Raw genomic sequence first — 21,348 nt, 5'->3', positions numbered from 1 at the left:
CTGAGGCTAGGAGGACAGTTTCCTTGGCCTCACAGGACCCACACATCTGGTCAGCCACTCCATGGGCCATGGTGACAGGCATTGGGCTGTGCAAAAACAGGGGAGCTGGTCCTTGGCCCTCTGTAGGTGCTTAAACTCAGGTTAATTAAAAGGAAAGAGGGTGTACAAGCATACATCTGGGTTCTAGTTTCCAGGCAAGCTCAGAACTCCACATAAACACTTGCCTGGTACTTCTACTCCCCATCCCTCAGCATTTCCCTATTCCACACCCACTCTGGCACAGCTGCTGCACAATGCTACTGGCCACTCTCTCCCTCTTCAGCGCAAAGCAGGGCAACAGATGCTAAGTTGCCCAACATCTGGCTGACAGTAAAGACTCCTTGTTTTAGATAAAGCAAGGCCCCTTCCAGGGGGAAAGCCTGAATAGAGTAAAATGATCCAGTCTTATAAGAGTCACTGATAGAAGCCTCTGGATTTCTCCTTCATGCTGACTTGTAGGCAAGTTCATTGTGCTCAGAATTACATTTCTCCAGGCATGGTGCTTTGCTTCATCTGACCAAGCAGTTCAACTTGAAACAAAACCAAGAATTTTATATTTAGGAAAAAGCAAACGGAGCTCCTGTTTGGGGGCAGCCCTTGGTGGCAGACTTGGTTAGAGCCTTGGCTCTTCCAGACTCTCCCACTATGGAAGCTGGCCTTGACCTTTCATGGGTAGCCAGGGTAGCTTGGGATCTCTCTTCCTCTGCATTTACTCACCCAGAATACCTCCTGCTCTCCCCACTCAGCAGCTCTTGTGGATCTCAGTGGGTCCCACATGCTCCTGGGCCAACCCTGTAGGCTACTGAAGCCATGCTCTATTGGACAAATGAACATTTCCCACCTAGCATCTGAATCACAGGAACTTCCTGGTCTCACTGTAAGAACATAAAGTCAAACAGACAGGACAATATTCTTTGGAGGATCTATGGCTCACTTGTACCTGGCTGTCTACCCTGACCTACCCTGGGCCATTTACCAGGGTAACCCAGGGAAAGGCAAAGGGGGACTGTCCATGTGTTCCTTGAACAGCAGAAGCAGCAGGCTTCAGAAGGAAGGAAAGGATACAAACACCAGAACTGCTGCAATAGCAGAATGGTCCTGTCTCTAAGAATGAAAGGCTCTGTAGGATGAGGGCTCCAAGCTCGGCAGATGGGCCTGACTTAACAGCCATTCATCAAACCGTATGTCTCCATATGCCATCAATTGTTTTGTATGCCTATACACATGTCTTCAGACACATGTGGTCATAGATGTGCACATGCACACACCTGCGTGTAAGGTACATGCCTGTTCACAGACACCTCATCAGCTATGCTAAACCCCTAACATGCACCTCTACCAAGATGTCTCTGGCTGCCAAAGCAAGCTCTTAGCCGCAGACCTCTGTAGGTATTCAGTGTAGACAGTGGCAGTTATTGTGGCAGCCTCTGTAAGCCTGAGCTTAGTGTATGGCAGAGGCTCTGTAAGGGCCAGCTACCTATGGCAAGCAGGTTCTGCCTGCTGTCCAGAGCTTTGACCTGACCCTTCTTTCATGGTCCCTGGAAAACACTGGTCAGGCCACCCACATCTCCCGACAAGAAACACTTACAAACCTGGATCATTTCATTTCCAGCAGGCAGATCAAGTGTGTCTCCTCCCAGAGGCCAAAGCTGGGAGGGATTAGCCTGGGCCACTGAGTCACCGCTGACAGGAATGGGATTCTGGCACAGGCCCCACGACTGGAAGAGATCAGAATGGGGGCTATAGGCTCGGCAGGGACTTGTCAAGCCACAGATCCCACCTTGTGGGGAAGAGGTAGGAAAAGGAGAAGTGCTGACACACTGTGGCTGCCTGGTTTGCTATCTCCTGGTAACTCAGAAGCCAGGCCACATTTGGAAACCCCAAGTTAGGAGTTATAGCATAACCAGTTCCCCAATCATGTTACATTTTTACAGATTCCTCCATAATGAATTTAAGGTAACTGCAGTTGCATTTAAGGAAACTTTTGCAATCTTAGAACCGGTTTCCCAGAAAGCTCTGCCTGTGTTGATTGCAGCAAACACCCTCCCTGCTCAGCACCCAACAGTGCTGTCCTGCGAGCATTGCCAATAAATGAATGTTTCTATATGAAACATGAAGCTGCTTAAACGTAAAGTGTTATACTTTAGGAAAACCTGAATTTACGATATTAAGACAAAAGTGTAACTCGACCAACCAATCGATGAATGGAAGCAAGATTCCCGTCCGGGAAAAGCTTAGAAAGTCATGGCTTTCAAAGACTAGAGCTACCAGGCCTGGCTTACAAACTGTTTCCCAGCAAGGAGGCTGTGGGGTCTGGACCCTGGCTATGGGATCTGACCACATTCGTTTCAACTGTAGGGAGGAGCTGGTGAGCTGTCACCTTGGCTGGCTACTATGACAGGGAGACCAAGATACATGTCAGGGTGCCGTCATCATACTCACTAGAAGGGCGCTTGCCAAGAAGGCCTGGCCACTCCTAAACTGTCCAATTCTGGCCATGCTTCTTAGGCCTGCCCCTGCGGGTCTCTGGTCCACACTCAGGAGTTGTCATGCTAATGACCATTCCTCCTCCAGCAACAGGGACAGACAAACACCTATTCTGCTGTGTGGGCCATTCCAGCACCAGAAGAAAGTTCCAAGGAGTTTCCCAGGCAGTTAACAAAACAAGCACCTTTTAGCCAAGCATGCTGGCTAATCATCCTAGCATTTGATAGAGAGAAGAGCTGAAAGCCAGCCTTGGCTACTTAAGTGAGTTGGAGGCCAGCTACATGAGACCACAACAAGCTAAGTAAGGTTTCACTGGAAATGCTATTCTCAGGGGAGAGCTATGACAGCCACAAAGAGAATGGTGTAGGAAGAGCCAGCTGGGTAGACAGGGCCTGTCCATCCTAAGAGCTTCTCTGAAACACTGCAGCCTAAGATGGCAGGGAGGGCAGGGAGGGCAGGGAAGAGGACATCTGGCATTTATCCACACAGCCCACAAACAAGGCTACAGAGATCCCAGCAACACTGGACCACTTGCTCCGTGACTGACAGTTACAATGGAACCCAACAGGTATGTATTACAAATGTTAGATGTGTGGTGTACCACAATGAGCACAGGAAGGCTCTCTGCACGATCTGTCTCTGGAACCACATTCCAGTCTCTGGCATATCCTAGCAGTGCTTCAAGAGCATCATCATACAGGTTGAGGTTTGACCTTAATGTTAAATTGGTGATGAATAAAAAGCCAAGTCAGATCCCAGCTACAGGACAGTAAAGATGAGCTTGGGTTGTGTGACCAGGGTATATTTTTGACTGCCCAAGAAAACCAAGTTGTCAGTCTTCTTGGGGGATCCCCACTGCTGCAGGAAGAAGTCTGGCAGATACAAACCTTCAGCTACAAAAGAATGCAGCAATGTAAGCCACCATGGCATGGCACACAGGGGCAAGTCTGCACTTATCTCCCAATGATGAACTTTCAGTTCCTTCACTCTTCCTGATCACTTTGCATCTGGAATAGAGCCCTGATCTGCATGCTCTCCAAACAGGCTCTGGGATGGAGAAATGTCTGACTGCAGTGACACGAAAGCTGGTGCCCAGGCCAACAACCAGACCCTTCATCTCCAGGCAGCCAACGCCAGCTAGCCTGCAGCTGACCTCAGGGCTTCCCTAGGGACAGCACAGATTGACACACCACAGACAAGGACAAGGAGCAGGCACTGCTACATTACCAGCTTCACTGCTAGCAGCTCCCTTAACACATTCTGAAGCAGTGCCAATTATTTTCAGACGTAAGAAAGAGTAGCAGTGGGCAGGAATCGGAAGCAGCATACTGAGGGAACCAGAAGGACTGTGCTTTGGGCACATACCATCTGCTTTTCCTCCATCCACTGCCAGCTCTGCAGCTCTACTTAAAACCCAACTGAGATAATGCAAAACTGATGCTAACCCTAAAATCAATGCAAGAAGCCCCAGGACCTTTCAGCAGTATCTGCCCATGGAATTCCAAGTCCCACCAAGAGTCTATTAGGGGCAAAACCAAAATAAGAGAAAGGAATCCTTTGTGCCAGGAGTAGACACACTTCCCAGTGGAGGTTAGTGTGGCCAGAAGAAGGCCTGGACCACTGCTGCGGGGGCGGGGGAAAAGGCCCAAGAAGCTTCAACTTGTTCCTTACTGACTTGATCCATACCAACAAGGACCTTTCCGCAACCCATGTGCTAGCTCAGGTGGTAGTTTTCTCCAGAAAGAGCAGTGCGGTGCCAGAAAGGCAGCTCTCCAGTAATATCTCCAACCACTGACCTGCCCAGAGACTATCCACAAACTTTTCACATATACACACATTCCTATGGCAAAAGGGTAATTGAATGTGCCTTGCTGTCCCTCCCTACACCCATGTGTTTGTGTATGTGTGTATGCGTGTGTATGCGTGTGTGTGTATGTGTATGTGTGTGTGTGTGTGTGAACATGTGTGTGTACCAGCCAAAGATCAATGTAAATTGCTCTCTACATTCTATGTTGAGATGAGGTCTCTCACTGAAAATGGAAATTGCTAATCTGGCAGGCCCAGCTGTCCTGTAGACTCTAGAAAATCTCTTATACCCACCTCTTCAGGGCTGGAATTACAGATGTACACAGTCACACCAGGCTTTTTTATGTGGGTGTTGGGATTGGAATCCAGGTCCTCATGCTTGTGTGGCAAGCACTTTACCAAGTGAGCCATATCCCCAGCTACTAATTTTTTGGGACTCTGTCCTAGTTAGGGTGACTATTGCTGAGATAAAACACCACAACCAAAAATAAGTTGGGAAAGAGAGGGTTTACCTGGCTCACACTGCCACAATGTATACCAGTGAAGAAAGTCAGGACAGGAACTCAAGCAGGGCAGGAACCTCAAGGTAGGAGCTGATGCAGAGGCCATGGAAGGTGCTGCATACTGGCTTGCTTCCTCTGGCTTGCTCAGCCTGCTTTCTTATAGAACCCAAGAGTACCAGCCCAAGTGCAGCAGCCCCCACAAAGTGCTGGGCCCTCCCACATCAACCACTAATTAAGAAAATGCCCTATAGGCTTTCCTACAGGCCAGATCTTACAGGCATTTTCCTAGTTAAGGTTCCCTCCTCTCTAATGACTCTAGCTGTGTCAAGCTGACGTAAAGCTAGCTCAGTCTTGCTCTGTAGCCCTGCCTGGTCTCCAGAGGTGGACAAGCAGCTGTCCACTGTGGCCTCTTAAGAGTGGGTACTCTCACTCTTGCTCAGCTCAGTCATCTTTAAGCCCTCTAAGGTATGTGTGTATGTGTTATGCACTACTATATGCATGTGTATGCACGGGAAAGGGGTTATGGCACACACATGTAGAGGCCAGAGGGAAACATCAGATATCTTCCTCCATTGCTTTCTGTCTCACTCCACCGAGATAGGGCTTCTCATTAGATATAAAGCCCCATGCTTTCCTCCCTGGATCTACCTGTGCCTGCCTCCAACACTGGGGCTCCTAGCAAACATGGCTATGCCCAGCATTTACATGGCACTGAGGATTCAGACTCAGGTTTTCATGACCTTGGGGATGGAAGGGATAGGCAACCATTCAACAGACAGCCCCTGGTTGCAGAGCCCCAGGAAGAGGTGGTCTTGCACACTGAGCCAGGAGAGGACCTGGGCTATGGAACAACATGTGGTGCAGCAGCCACATGCAGGCTGCCTGAGAGAAGCTCCCAAGCTGAAGCCTAGCCACACCTGCAATATAGAGTTGTTCATAACAAGAAAGAGGGCTTCCAACATAGGTGGGCTTTGCCACTAAACTGGGAGTGGGCAGCAGGGACCTTAAGGTATAAGAAGCCCAACATAATACCAATGGTGATGTGGAGTGGGTGTAGGGGTGGTCCTGGTCCTGTGGGTTGGACTGTATCTCTTCAAGTTTGATGAACCTCCATGTCTTAGTATGACCTCACTTAGAAATAGGGCACCTAAAGGTTAAGGACAGGCCCTAATCTAAGGACAAGTATCTTTCTAAAAATAGAGACATCTAAACATGGGGCACAATTCTAGAAAGCCGTGAAACAAAAGAAGCTATCTAGGAAGAAGTGACCATAAGCCAAGGAATACCAAGGACCTAGTACAATAAGCAGAAAGCCCTTCCAGAGCCTCAAGAAATAAGGAAGGCAACATAGCCTCCTCTGCACACTTCTGTACAGGCGACCTGGCTTCTAGTGAATGCCTCAATAGAGAAGGATAGGCCCCCTCTGCAGCCTCTACAAGTGTCTGGACTCCTCTGCATGCTCTGCACAGGTGGCCTCACCTCCTGTGAACATCTCTGGCCTTCAGGATGCTGGTTGAGATGTTTATTTCATTCTAAGATCCAAGTAGGAACCAGGGGCTTGGGGGTCCAAATCCCAGAACACTAGCCTTTCACTTGAGGCTACCAACTGGACCACAGACTGATAAGAACTTCTCAGAATACCCTGAGGCCTCTCTCTGCAGGCTTCTGTCCTCTCCTGCAGCTGCTTTGTGACAGCTCAATGCCCTTCAAAGGAGCTACCAATGGTCTCCTCTAACTGTTTCCCTGGGTCCTCTCCACATTCTCCTCATTCTCTAGGGTCCCTTCCTAACAGGGGTGGCAAAGATAAATGCTGGATCCCTGCTGGGTGTCAGTAGGAGTCTGTAGCATCTTAATGTAAAGAAGTTTCCAGAATGCAAAAAAATACACAAAACAGTGACTTTAAAAGCCATATTCCACTCTGAACTGGGCAGAACAGACCTATCTGATAGCCTGAAGAGGCATGGAGGAAAAGCATCACATATCCATCCATAAAGAAAAAAGCCCTCCCACGTACATTAGAGCATGGCACACTTGTAGCTGAGTGCTGCCAGGCCCACCATCTTCCACCTAAGCCTCCTGAAGTCCAGGCATTTCTCAGAGTTCCGGGCCCCCAGACTCTGCTAGCAAGGAGTACAGCACTCAGCCCTGACAGCTTAGCTCTGACCCCAGAACTCAGAGAGTAAAGTGTGATGGGAACTCCCCAGGAAACATCCCAGACTCTCCCCCCAATCGTAGAGGCCCCTGGGCTTGAAGTGGGAAACAGCAACCAGTCCCCACTGAAGCACAGTGGCTGATGTCAGAGTCACTGGGAAAACAAACAGCTTCCTTAGCATGACATGACAGTTGTTCTTTATGGCAAGTCTTGTGACTTGTCATAAGCAAGAGGCCACTTTTACTTAACTAAGACCAAGAGTCCAAAACACTAGCACATGGATTGTTTTGGAAGTAGAGAAATTCTGCAAGCTAAAAAGCAAACAAACAAACAAAAACCACTTTTAAGAGTGGACTGAGGGCAAAAGGAGAGCCTGTGCACAGCTGTCCTTGTTTCCATGGCAACACTGGGCACTGGAAAAAAGCCCCAGTACAAGGAAAGATCCCTTCCTCACTGTGGCTCCCCTTTAGAAAAATGACCCATTCCAGAGATAGAGTTCAAGCTATAGCATCACCCACCGAGGAAGCCATATCCACTTCTCCCTCCTGTCTAAGGCTGGCAGATGAAGGTGGCAAGAGTGGGCGAGAGGAACAGGCACCTGCAGTGAGTAAGGGGTCCTGGAGCAGGAGGAAGCTGCATGAAAACAGACAGGAAGAGCACCCTGCTGCTGGGGACGCTAAAGGCTAAGATCCTAGTCGCTGTAAGCATCTTAGATGTCAGAGCATCTTACGACCCTGCCATTCAGCCTAACCAGAACACAAAGAATCAGGGTGTCTGGGACAGCAGAGGACACTAGAATGGGGTTGCATGAGAAGCTTCAGGAAGCTCAGGTTCCCAGTCCAATAGCACCCAGGGCTACCTGAGGTTAGTACCAGCCAGGGCTCCGGGTTCTCGGCACAGATGTTACCTTGTTTGTTACTCTGAGCTGCACTCTGCCTGTGAGGAAACACAGTCTGGGACACTGACTCATTAGCCCAAGCTTATAGAGCCAATAAAACCAAGTGAACAGAGGAGGCCTTACAGGCAGTGTCCCAGCCTGGTGCCCTTCCATGTTGGATTCACCACACCCATGACAGGATCATTAGAAAAGATTAAGGAGAGCAATGGCACAGCTGGTCAAGGCACCAAGCTACAGTGTCACCAACCCCAAAGAACAGCTCAACTATTCACACTGAGTTTCTTTTCCTTCAGCATTTCTTAGGGAAGAGCACAGCCTCAGGACTAGGGCATCTGCCAATGGCTCATCTCTAGACAACATACTCCCCAACTCTCTCAGGGAGACTCGTTGAGAGCTCAGGTTAGGAGCCTCTGAAGCACCCCCAAAGGAGACATTGTTTCAAGAATCAGTGAGAGCTGACCTGCTCCAATTCACCATGTGGTACTCAAGACCATGGCAGCCCCCAGCCAATGCTCTGGCCCTGGCCTTGAGACACTTCAGTGTGCACTCCTTTGCTGCTGCCCTTTCCTCTCCTTGGCCCAATGCTATTTATTATCAGGCACATCATTATGACCCTACATTTTCAACGTGAAATCCATGGACAACCAGACCTGTTGGTGCAGGCCTATAACCCCAACTACTGAGAAAGCTGGGTAAGGAGGGCCCTGGGCTCAAGGCCTTCCTGGACTACATCTTAAATCAAGGCCTGGGCTAGAGAATAAATTCATGGGCAGCCTATAAAGCTTAGTGAGAGCCTATCTCAAAATGAAAAACACAAAACAAAGCTGAGCATAGTGGCACACGCCTTAAATCCCAGCACTTGAGAGGCAGAAGCAGGTGGATTTCTGAGTCTCAGGCCAGCCAGAATTACATAGTGAAGTCCTGTCTCAGAAAACCAAACCAAAACCAAAAATCAGAAAGGGACAGTTATACACCTCAAAATCTATAACTCGGTGGTATAGCACTTTCCTAACAAAGGCAAGAGTTTAGTACCCAATATCTTAGAAAATAAATATAGAATTAATATATACAGACAGGCCCTGGCTTGTGGAATCTCAGCTGTAGGGTGGTGTGAAAGTATGCCCATATAACCACTGTTGATGGTGAGGACTATCATGGGGGTGGGGTGGGATACCACAATGGTATCAAAAAGGGTTTTTTGGCAGGAAGAGATGATCAACATGTTCTAAGTCAGAATTAGAGAAGGAGTGCGCATGTGGTGGATGTGTAAGTGCTGGGCTGCAGTACTAGCACACGCACGCATGCCGCAGCAGTACTGATGGCTCCAAACTCTCTGAAAAGAAAGGGGTGAACCTGTGCCCAGTGCTATCGATAGTATCATAGGTAACAATTTGAAAGTGCGCTGGAAGCTGAACTGGAGAGATAGGGAAGTTGGGAAGGGGAGTGGGGTGGCACTCAGGTTTAATCCCAGTCCTTGAAAGGCAAGCACATGGAGATTTCTGAGTTTGAGGCCAGCCTGGTCTACAGAGCAAATTCCAAGACAGAGAAACCCTGTCTAGAAAAAACAAACTATAGTATTGGAAAATGGAAAATGATAAAATCAATCAAAACAGATCCTGAGATTTCAAGGTCTGCCCCACCTAGGCTGTCTGGAGTCCCTAAAGAGAATGGGTTGAGGGATATAACAGGAAACTGGGGCAGCAGCAGAACAAACTGAGCTAGCTTCAGGGTGTTGTGAGTCCACCTCACCTTAAACAACTAACACAGCCCTTTCAAAGTGCCCTGGCTCCCGTGATCAGGCTGAAACAGCAAATGTGTTTGTGCATTCCTCAAAGTTTTCTTTTTAAAAAAACTACATACAACATACTTCCCAGCCACAGACTGTGTCCAGATTCTCACAGACTCTTCTATCATAAGCTGTGGGACACAATATCAAGAAAGTCACCAGGGACAAAACAAGACAGCAAAGTAACATGCAAGCCTCTCACTGCTCGAAACACTGCCCAGGTATACAACAGAACAACAGGCCTGTCTTTGGCACACTTAGCAAAAGTCGGTCCAATTCCCACAACAAGCCTCTGGAGGCATCCATCTGCTCCTCATCCTCTCAGGACTTGGCTACTCCAGAGGACAGAGGACCGTGGAGATGGCTGTCCAAGATACCTGAAGCTCGCTCAGCCAGAGGCAGGCAGTTCAGAGAGAGTTACAACTTTGAGGATCACCAGGATTGGAACCACTTGGAATATTCTTGTCTACTTGTGTTACAGAAGCCCACGCCACCAGGCCTAGCACAAAGGTTTATATTTATAGAGTTCATTTTTGATTTTTAAAACATTATGTGTAGGCCTGTGTATATGTATATGGGTCTATGCAAATGAGTGCGGGTGTCCAGAGGCCAGAAGTGGGTGTCAGATTCCCTGGTGGTATATTTGCAGGCAACTGTGAACCACCTGACATGGAACCTGGGTTCTGAACCCAAGTTCTCTGCAAAGCAACAAGTGCTCTTGGTTACCGAGTCATTTCTCCAGCCCCAGCAATTTTTAAATGGGTTTCCAATAAAATTCAAGAAGAATTATCTTCTGACCTATCAAAATGTAGAGAAATATATATTGTTATTTATGGCACAAATACCACTTGTGTGAAAATCTGGACTATCACAGACTAACAGGCTAAGTAAGCTGACAAGAGTAGGCATCTCTCACACCATGGTTCACAATAAATGGGATGTATCATAACTAGTGTTCAGGAGTTAATGGGGTGGGGCAGAAAAGGAAACACTACTATAGCCATAGTGAGGCCCAGGCTGCCTGGGGGAGCTATTCTGATTGCACATGTTTATAAGAGAAAGATCCTGGAGTCATGCGTGAAATCACTCTCACTGAGGCTAAAGCACATCACCTCTCCAGACACGCCACCATTAACTACTGCAGCAGCTGGCTCGGGCACCAGCTGTCCATGCAACAACCCACAGGGAAGAAGCTTAAGAGGCAGCATGGCTCACATCAAAGCTCAGATCTGTGGGCAAAGTGAATATCCAAGATCAAGGCCAGCCCCCAGGGGCCTTCTCAAAGTAGCTACTAGTTTACTGGTCTCAAGAAGTCCCCATGACCTCAAAAAGGTCACTGTTTAGCATATTCAGTGCACCCAAGAAAACTCCATCCTCCACACTGCAACCTTCAATCCTATGGCTCTCAACATTTAAGGACTTTTATTTTCAGAGTCTTCTGATGACCCACACAAACTAAAGACTCTACTATACTGACTGTGAGGACTGAAATCCCTCTGACCTGACAAGAAGTTAGTACTGCATCAACACGCTCGTCCCACACTAGTCTCGCCCCATTCTGGAGCCCTGCCCTGTCAGATCCCTTTGCAAGGGGTTCTAGATTCTCTGACCCTGCTTTGACTTCCCATCCAAGCTTCACCCAAACAATTTCATCAGACCACAACAACCCTACTTAAGACCACTCCCTGACCATGCTCACAGCTAGAAGACAGGAACAGGGGCAGCAGCAGTGTGTCACCCACCTCCAGTGGTTCTATGGCTTCACCTGAGAAGAAAGACATCACCAGTTCCAATCAGCTTAAATAATCTGCCAAGCTCCCAGAGCTGACTCTCAACAAGAACCATCAGAAACATTGCCATAGTGCAATGAACACCTGGAAGCCCAGGCTCAGCCTCATCCCTCACTTTCCCACAGCTACAACCAGTGACTGCAGATCAAATCCAACTCTAATGGAAGGTCACATAAAGAAGACACACTGGCCGGAAGACAAGGGAGACAACAGACTATATGTACTGTTGCTGCAGCCTGAGGTTGAACTCAGAGTGCTTGGACAGACTCAGAGGAGTCCAAGATCAGTTCTGATGTAGAGCCTTCACTTATAAACCAAGATAAAGCACAGTTTTGAGAACCCAGACAAAGACTCTCTAAGTCATGTTTTAAAAGATTCTGCTAAAAATCTTTAAATTAAAAAATCTAAAAGATTCTGCTAGCTGGGCAGTGGTGGCGTACACCTTTAATCCCTGTACTTAGAAGGCAGAGGCAGGCGGATTTCTGAGTCTGAGGCCAGCCTGGTCTACAGAGTGAGTTCCAGGATAGCCAGGGCTATACAGAGAAACCCTGTCTCAAAAAGCCAAAAAAAAAAAAGATTCTGCTAAAGATTTCATTATCCAGGGAACCTCCTGCCTCCTCCCTCTACTGACCAGAGATACTGAGTGTTGAGTGCTGTGTACAGAGTCCAGAGATATTGAGTACTGGCCATGCAGAAAAGGCCTGGAAACCTGAAGTGGGAAGACAACTGGCAGACAGCAGTGACCTCTAGAGCTAGAATGGCCAAGAGCAAGCAGAGCCCCTCTAGAGCTGACTAGTGCAAACAGAGGAGCAGACGTGGATAGCACACAGCCCACCCACTCCCACACCATTCACTGAGAACAGCCACTAAAACTACAAATGTTCCCATTCCCCACTGGTCCCTCCTGACCACACTTGTCCCCAGTGGCTGTCTACACTGGGAGTAGTTGTACACCTGGCAGGCCAAGTTCAGATGGCTCTAACCTCATTAACCCTGAATCTCTGGTGCCCAAGTCCTCCTGTGACAGATAGCCTCCCTCTGGGGACACAGCTGTCCCTGTCACCCTGCTGCAGCCTTAATGCAGCAAGCCCCACCACCTTCCCACACAGATGTCTTCCCAAGCTTTTACAACTGAGGACAGTGTCCTAGCCAGCACCTTCCCACCCACCTACAGCTAGCGCCTGAATCAGTCTTCAGGAAAACAGTCCACATTCCCATGAGGATGCTGGAAGACCTGAGACCAGCTCAGCTAAAAATCCAAGATCAACAGGCACAATCCTCTTGTGGGCCTAGGAAGAGGAAAGGTGACAGGGCTGACTGTCCCCAGCACAGGTCTAGGCTCTTTAGCTCCACTGAGGACATCAAGGTAAATGGAGCATTTGTGCCTTTTGCACCATAAATGAAGCCATTCTGAGTCAAGTTACTGAACGGACATGAGAACCAGACAGATGAGAAAATGAAGGCAGAATCTCCACAAGTAGGAAGCTAAGACAACTGGCTAATGGTCCAGCCAGAAAGCAGCTCCTTTTGAACACATGCTGCACATTGCCATCTGAGGCAAGCTGCCTCTGGGAGAGAAGGAGGTCAGCAGTGAGTGCCCTTTGATACAGTGACGCTGGGAAGCAGGGACAGAAAGAATGTGTGGGTGTTGACATGCAGGAAGAATTAGAGATGGACAAGTTACTTTTCAGTGTGAGCAACATGGCAGCTTCATGTAGGGAGGCTGCTTGGAGCAGAGCCAGCAGCAGTGACAGGCTTCTGAGACACTGGAGGCAGGGGCAGAACCTGTAAGCTGAGGCAATGGCTCTTTCCCAGCCTCACCGTTCCTGACTGGATGCCTGTGGCCATGCCATGAGCTGCCATGCCTGGAATTAGACTTGGGATCTCTGCCCTCATGTTAGGTGGCCAGAGCCAAGGAAAAGCCCTGCTGTGTTTATTTGCAATTCCAGGTGGAACCCTATTTGAAACAGCAACAGTGGGGAACGGAGGGGTGGGGCTTTACTTCCTCATCCACAAAAAGGTGCAGCCTTCCTATGGGCCAACATAACAAACCCAAATTACATCATCAGAGGCAGAGAGAGGAACCAACTTCAAGCCTGGCCTGGCCCCTGCTGTCCCAGCTGACAGCAAGGAACTTTCCAAGAGAACCGACTTCTGCTACTTGTTCCTAACTGCTCAAGCTTGGCAGAAATGACTGGGGACCTCTTTACTTCTGACTCTTTCCAAAGTGGGCAGCACGAGGAAGACACATGGGTCTTCCAGCACAGAGAGCACTAGTTTTGGAAAACAAGGAGCAGAGCCTCCTGCATGGAGAGTGAGCTCTGTGTGTCTCCACAACGAGAGCTACATTACACTAACAGGAGCCTGTCCTGTCTACTCATAACCCAGGACTAAAGCCAATCTTCACAAAAACTCCTTAAAGGCCACATAGTGCAAACAACCCTCTACTGCCAGCACCAGCCTCCCTCCCTCCCCAGTAGCACATCCTCCTGGGGACCCACAGCCTGGGCACATCCTCCTGGGGACCCACAGCCTGGGTACTTTAGTAAGCACACAAGTCCTCCAGGTACATACAATAGAGACCTATTCTCCCGAATGTTTAAGTTTAACATCAATAATCAAGACCCAAGCCTACCTTGTCCATCAGATTTTCGTGGAACATTGCAGAAAATAATGAACTAGGGGGAGTTTCTTCTCCAGTGCAAAACCAATGTGAGAGCCCAGGAAGTCCAAGTGCAGGACAGAGCCTACCTGCACACACCCTGGACAGCTCAGCCCAGCTCCCTCATGCTGGAGGCACCCCCACCCCCACCCCGACAGCAGTGTCCTGCTGAGAAGTACAGACTGTGTGCAGGCCTCAATGAGAAAGAGTGGGTGGGGAAGGGTGAGCACTTACCTGGCCATCCTGGCCCACATGGTGGATCTGCAGATTACCCTGCACAGTGCAAAGAGGAAACAGTGAGAACTTCCCTACACAATTCAGAAATAACCAGGAAACCACTAAGTACAAAAACTCAACCCCTTTTAGTAATAAGACCCACAAAAACAAAACATGTATTACAAGCTGAATCTCTAGTTTTTTCTCTTATATTAAAAGCATAAAACGTTAAACCTACTCCCTCAACTCTGATCCACGAATAAGGATGCCTTTTTTTTTCTTTTTCTTTTAAACAACTGTAGATTCACAAGGTATGTGCACAGTAGCCAGTATGGGGCACAGCTCTGCTGTGGGATAGCTCTTGCCATGACAAGAATATACTATCAGAGCACTGTCTGCTTGAATCATAATAGGTAGGTAGCTACTCCCACTGCTGGGACCAAAGGATCCCTCTGAGTCTGCAGTGCCTCTACACAGATCTCATTTCACACCATCATCAACCATAAAGGACACCAGAAAAGCATCCCAGTCACCCTCCTGCACCAGGCAGCCTCTCCTAGAAAGCTTCCCAGGCTCTGCCAGAATGGCATTGGTTCCGCACACTGAGTGCATGACTGTACAGCCCTGTGACCTTGACAGGACACCTGACTCACCTCACTGTCCTGTGTGATCTGCACCTGCTCCCCTTGAGGCACCTGGGCAATATGGAGGTGGCCCTGTGGGATCCACAGCAAGAGAAAACACCAAGAAGCATCAGAAGAAAACAAACCAAAGGAAACAGCAAGTACCCTCTGCCTCCTTCCTGCCTGGCTGCTTTTGGCCCAGGAGAGTGTGCACCTCAGAAACTGCTGGAGAGCAAGGAGCCACACCCTAGGCAGCTGGTGAGAAGTGTGCACTGCCTGAGCTCCTGCCACAGCCTTCACAAGCAAATGCTCATGACATGATTTACCAACGAAGAATGTGCAGGTAGGCATGGCAGATGGGAGGAGTTAGGTGTGCACCCCACTGAAGTGGGCAGGTGTTAAACTCACATTTAAACAACTCACGGAGGCCAGAGGAGGGGGGATGGGATAGGGGGTTTCCGAAGGGGAGACCTGGAAAGGGGAAAACATTTGAAATGTAAATAAAGAAAATAGCCAATCAAAGAAAAAACAACTCATGGAAACAACTAACAAATGTGGCTGCACAGACCCCTGGCTCTAACTCCTATCAAAATCCCATCTGGAGCAGGAAAGATGGTTGAGGTTGAGAACACTTGATCTTGCAGATGACCTTAGTTCAATTCCCAGCACCCATGTTGGGCAGCTCACAATACCCTACATAACTCCAGCTTTAGAGGATCTAAAGCCCTCTTTTGGACTTGTGAACACATGCATTCACAAGCACAAACTACACACTACTAAAAATAAAAATAAATCTTTTTACTTTTTAAATCCTATCTTGGCCCAAACAGATATTCCAGCAAACAGCCTACTACAGGTGTCAGGCTGCTTCGGCTTCACTGTTCACAGAAACCTGTGCCAAAGCGCTCCATCCCAGTGCTTTCTCTCACAGAGCTGCCTGCCCCTAGCTACATGAATACCTGGAGTCTAGTCAGTTACACAATCAACAAGCCCAAGACAGCCACCACTTCCAGTCACTCCGTCTCCTTTAAAACAGCCCCACAGCCCACTGAAGCAGAAGCACCAGCGCCCCATGCTGCTCTCAGAGTCCGTGCTCTTCAGCAGTGTCTTAGGTGCACACCTACTGTCTGCTCAGAGCTGGCAGAAGACTGCTTAGCCTCTGTGCTGTCTATGACTCAGAACACAGCACCCAAACTGCGGCCTGCCTCTTCACTGTGCGGTGCCTACAGTAGCCCGGTGCACACTGAAGAACTACTGCACAGGAGCCAAGGCCTTTCCTCAGCCACCTCCCACACTCCCCAGATATGGGAGTAAAAAGGTACGTACTACTTGCACCTGTCCATCCTCTCCAATCTGGTGGATCTGGACTTGCTGTGCATTGGCCAATGCGTAGTGTAGGGCCTGTGGCTGTGACTGTTGTAGCTCACTGGTGGGTGGAGGGGTTCCCATCATGGTCTCTGTGGAACACAGGAACAAGTGTTAGATTCTTCAGGTCCCACGCACAGAACGAATGACACCTGTCATCTTGGCTCCCTCATGTCTTCCCCACCTCAATTTCTACAGAAGAGGAAAGGCACCTGGCTCCTAGATTCAGGTGAACACATCTCTGCTCTGCAGAGTTGTCAACTGCAAGTCAGGGGAACTGAGATTTGTGACAGAGTCGAGCATTGTTAAGATTCAATGACACTGTTGTAACCAAGTGTTTCTCCTGCAAACACCTAGACAAACCGCTGAACTACTGCAGGGGTTGAGGTCTATTCACAGAAATGACCCGCAGGGCTCTGCTAGGACCAACCCTGCATGAGAGCTGCACTATATGGCATTTCTCCAAGACAAGTTTAACTCAAAGATGCATCTGCAACACATTTTATTTCCTATGTTTAATCAAAGTAAGGGGCATTTGGTTTGATATATGATATATTAATTTTAATTGTAGTAATAACTATAATGATCTTCCCCCAGTACTGGAGCTTGAGCCTAAGGCCTCTAGCATGCTAGACACATGTTCTGACAAAAAGCACACTTCAGTTTCTAACTGTAATGACATCACAAGCAGAATTTTCTGAAACAAAAAATTAGGCTTTATATATTTTTTTTAATTTTCAATGTATATTATGCAATTCTGTGGTAGAGAGTTGTAATAATCGGTCAGAATAAACATGCTGGGAAAACAGTGTAATGCCCTGAACCCTAAGAAAGTAATTACCACTTTGTATGGAAGAAATAATACAAAGGATGTGAAGCTGACTACAAGAAAAGCTCTGTGTCCTTCCACAGCAGCGTCACAGTGCCTCGGGGGCCTGTGGGATTTTAAAACATCGTGACAATTAAACCTGTGGATTCTCACACACACACACACAGGTAGAAGATGGAAGAGCGGGCCCCTCTGCCATTCTAAATTACTGGCCACTGCACAGATGCCATTCTTATTGTGCAGGACCTTCTCAAAACAGAGGACCAACTAGGAAGCAAATATTCAAATCTATGAGCTAATTGGGGCAGGGGACCATTCTCATTCAGACCACCACCTTAGCCTTGACACAAAACTCATATAAGGGCCAGTGAGAGATCTGAATAGGTAAACACACTTGCCTCCAAGCCTGCCAACCTGAGTTTTATCCCCAGAAAGCACAAGGAAAAAAGAAGAGAACCTACTCTTGAAAATGTTCTTGTGCTCCACCCATGCATGCATCCTCACTACCATGATCCCTGACACACAGGCACAGGGGCATACATGTGAAAAGAAACACAAAATTAACAAAATGGAAAACAAGATGAAACTCATAAATATTTGTAAGGGAAAAAAGGAAAGTCATTTGTAGTATTGTGTGGTGGCTCCTTGTCTCTGCTAACAATTCTAAGGTGACAAGGCGACCCAGCTGGAATCAATACCAGTTCCAAATTAACAAAATTCTGGCTTAATTACATTTTACCATTACCAAATAGTCTTGAATACCAGAACTGCGCTGCTATGACAACAGCAGATGCAGACAGAACAATGATAAAGATCCCAAAAGTCCCTTGGCATAGTCACCACTCTGCTTAATCAGATCTCTGCCAAGAATGTGGCATGTTAGGACAGACCACAGAATTTCTCCACATCAGTTGACAAAGCAGTGCACTTTCACAATACCCATGGCTGCTGTGTGGCAAGGACATCCCCAAGCCCTGGCCCTCTTCTGAAAGCAAGTGCCTGCCTGCCTCACCAGTCACGTCCTGGAAACTAGAACTACTAGGCAGCCCTGAGCTAGTCCTAAACACTACACACCCAAAGCCACAGGAAGAGGACTACAATAATCATGCCTCATGTTCCAGAGCCCCTTCAACCCTTCAGCAGCACCCTCCTAGCCAACGGTTCTTCTACTCCATGCAAGCCCACACAGTGGGTCAGCACAGTTCTCATGCTAACAGTGTCCGCTACCAGGAGGATAGAGACCGCAGGTCAGGAAGAGAAGTACCAGCTGCCTTCAGTGTCTTCTGGGAATGATGCCTAGGTCAGTCCAGTGCACATACTACACCGTTTGTCCATTCCCCAACAGTCACCCTGGTGGGGCTGACAGCTGCCAGGGCTTCTCAAAAATGCCACCCCTGGGGACTTGCCCAGAATTTGGGCACTTAGACTGCACGGTGGCTGGCCACCTACACAAGAGGCCAGCATTCACAGCATCTTAGAGAAATTGGCAATGTTTATAAACAAAGCAGTAAATGGAATAAAGAGTACAATTAACTACTTTTTAAAAATTAAAAAAGTAAAATAAAAATAAAAATCCTGAAAATTAAAACACAAAATATAAATATCATCACACTAAGCTACTGCCAAGCAATAGAAAGAAACACAAATAACTAGAAGTGCCCATACGCTAATAAGTAAACAAGCCTGAGCCTGACTGGAGAGGGAGCCACAGGCACAGCCACTGAGTCTCCAGCTGCAAAGCAGCCACTGGCTCAGAGACCAGGAAGCCCCACTGATAGAAGGGCAGGTGTGGGCCAGCAAGGTGGGTGCTAGTTGGGTGCTGGCTAGAAATGTAGAGCTGCAGGCCACTCCATACTACCTCAATTAGAATACGAACTGACCATGATTCCACAGTAACACATCCGCACCTGACAACCTGAGCGCCTTCAGACCCAGAGGCGTGTGTCCCTAAACAATCCACCTGTAGAGGGAATGGTCTAATGGTTGTTTGTGATAAGAATGGTGTGCAGAGCTGCTTCTTCTTCTCTGCCAATCCCTTGGCACTTACACCTCTGAAAGCAGTCCAACTCACCAACACTGCCATTCCTCAGATCCTTTGTGAACACTGTCAAACCCTGTACAGTTAAATGTCTCATCCTACACTCAAATACCACTGTCACCACAGAAGCTGTTCTGAGACAGCCTTCTCAGTGGCTCCTAAATACTACCCTGTGACATGGGGCAGACCGTCATATGGTCTGAAAGGTGATCGTGTCAGAAAATGTAGACAGTGCCCTGTTCGGCTGCACAGGTGCCAGGACTCAGCACGTGTATGAACGCAGCAGTGGAGCCTGCAGGTAAATGCTCTGAGCTGTCTGTGCATATGATCAGGTGCTCTACACATGTGTACAGCTATAGAACTCTGGCTTTTTCCATCCACCCTGTGCTTGTCTTAACACTAGTGACACAGGCCATGCCTCCTCACTATGTCGGATTCGGGTAAGACCTGGCTCATCAAGGCCCTGTCCAATAAGCTCTTATTTGACTAATTCCTTGTGATGAAACAGCCACCTCCAGCCTGCATGAAATCCAGTACCTGCCAACCGTTTCCTCATGTTTCATCTCTAACTCTGCTTGGCAAACTTTTGAATATATATTTCCTTCCCTGTTACTAGATTTTTGTTCCTCTTTTAAGTCCTTGGATATAACTTTGATAATGGTGTAGTGGCATGGGCTGTTAAGACTGGGTCTCCTGCCGGGTGGTGGTGGCGCACACCTTTAATCCCAGCACTTGGGAGGATTTCTGAGTTCGAGGCCTGCCTAGTCTACAGAGTGAGTTGCAGGACAGACAGGGCTGCAAAGAGAAACCCTGTCTCCAAAAAAAAAAAAAAGACTGGGTCTCCTTAGTTACTAGGGTGGGTCGGTGGGTTGGTTGGATTTAGGTTTTGTTTGTTGTATGTTTTGGTTATTTTCCTTTTTCTTTGTATTGGATCCTAGACCTTGTGGATGTTCCTACATTAGGTGTCTGGATTTTGTTGTCTTCCCATTACAATGCTGAAATCTGTGGCCCAGGAAGACCTTCTCAAGTTGTCATTAAGTTCTGGCTTTATGGGGTTGGAGAGATAGATGGCTTAGCAGTTAAGAGCACTGGCTGCCCTCTCAGAAGATCTGGGTTCAATTTCCAGAACCCACGTGGTGGTTCACAACCACCCATAACTCCAGATCCAGCGGATCTAACTTGGTACCCATTTGTCTGCACAGCACTTTCACAACAAGAAGGCTCACTCCAGTGTGGCTGTTTCAACCTAATATAGGCAGAATCTTCCCACTGTTTAATCACATGGATGCAGCGATCATGGACAGTGACATGGGAGCCACAGTGAGACAAACAGAACTGATGAACCACTGCCAGACCGCCACCATGAAGATCCGATGCTCAGGTAAGGAAGGAGAAAATCACAACCTGCACGGGTTAGCAGCACTCAAGAGCACATCTTAAGTTAGCCACGAGTCGTGTTTGCTCCATTCAACAGCCACACCCCCCTCAGCCAGATACAACTTCACCAGACACATTCCTCTCATGCCTAAAGGCTCCCGTGGATTCCCAGGATATAAGTCAAACCCTAGTTCTGCATGCTACCTGCAGAAACACTGCCTACAGGGAACAAAGTGTGTGGCCCACACCACTGCCACCTTAGAACCTTGGCAATGGCTACAGCTAAGTATCTGATAACCACGAAAACAAAGGAGGAAGAGCTCTTTCTGGAAGATGGTCAAGGAGGGCTCCAAGTGACCAGCTTTGTAGATTCTAAAACAGAGTCCCTGGACAAAGCATGCACTGAGAGGGAGCCTTGCCTGGCCCTGCCCACTGCTGCCCCAGGTCCTGAGCTAACCCAGGACTCAGCTTTCAGAAGCTATTTCTATTGCCAAGAAACCTATGAAAAGGAGTCTAAAAGGCAATTTTAGGATTGAAAGCATAGCTCAGTGGCAAAGTACCAGAGCCACGATAGCCCAAGACCTTGAGAACAAGTCCTACACTAGAGTGAAGGGAGGGGACAGGCCAAGAGGTAGGGCTCAGAGAATGTCTCTGTGATCTTAAGGACAAGACTGGGTCTACAAGCTCAAACTAAGACTAAAGAGCACCGGGTAGCCGGGCAGTGGTGGCACATGCCTTTAATCCCAGCACTTGGGAGGCAGAGGCAGGTGGATTTCT

General features: G+C 48.2%; 1 protein-coding gene across 8 annotated transcripts in view; it reads right to left on the bottom strand.

Annotated features, from left to right (window-relative positions):
• The window catches only part of Banp (BTG3 associated nuclear protein), a 76,081-nt gene that overhangs the window by 7,160 nt on the left and 47,573 nt on the right, over nt 1–21,348 (bottom strand). For 3 of the 8 annotated variants that reach the window (XM_031341646.1, XM_031341649.1, XM_031341647.1), the window contains 4 exons: nt 16,289–16,419; nt 14,993–15,064; nt 14,358–14,396; nt 1,632–1,757 (listed from right to left, as the gene is read on the bottom strand). In XM_031341646.1, coding sequence (XP_031197506.1) covers nt 1,632–1,757; nt 14,358–14,396; nt 14,993–15,064; nt 16,289–16,419 — 368 coding nt within the window. The remainder of the gene's footprint in view (nt 1–1,631; nt 1,758–14,357; nt 14,397–14,992; nt 15,065–16,288; nt 16,420–21,348) is intronic. The other 5 variants (XM_031341648.1, XM_031341650.1, XM_031341652.1 and 2 more) reach the window with 3 other exon arrangements.

The sequence above is a fragment of the Mastomys coucha genome, unplaced genomic scaffold (assembly GCF_008632895.1).
Source record: "Mastomys coucha isolate ucsf_1 unplaced genomic scaffold, UCSF_Mcou_1 pScaffold22, whole genome shotgun sequence".
Classification (NCBI taxonomy): Eukaryota; Metazoa; Chordata; class Mammalia; order Rodentia; family Muridae; genus Mastomys; species Mastomys coucha.
Note: the sequence above shows the minus strand (reverse complement) of the source record. Positions and strands in the feature narration are given on the sequence as shown.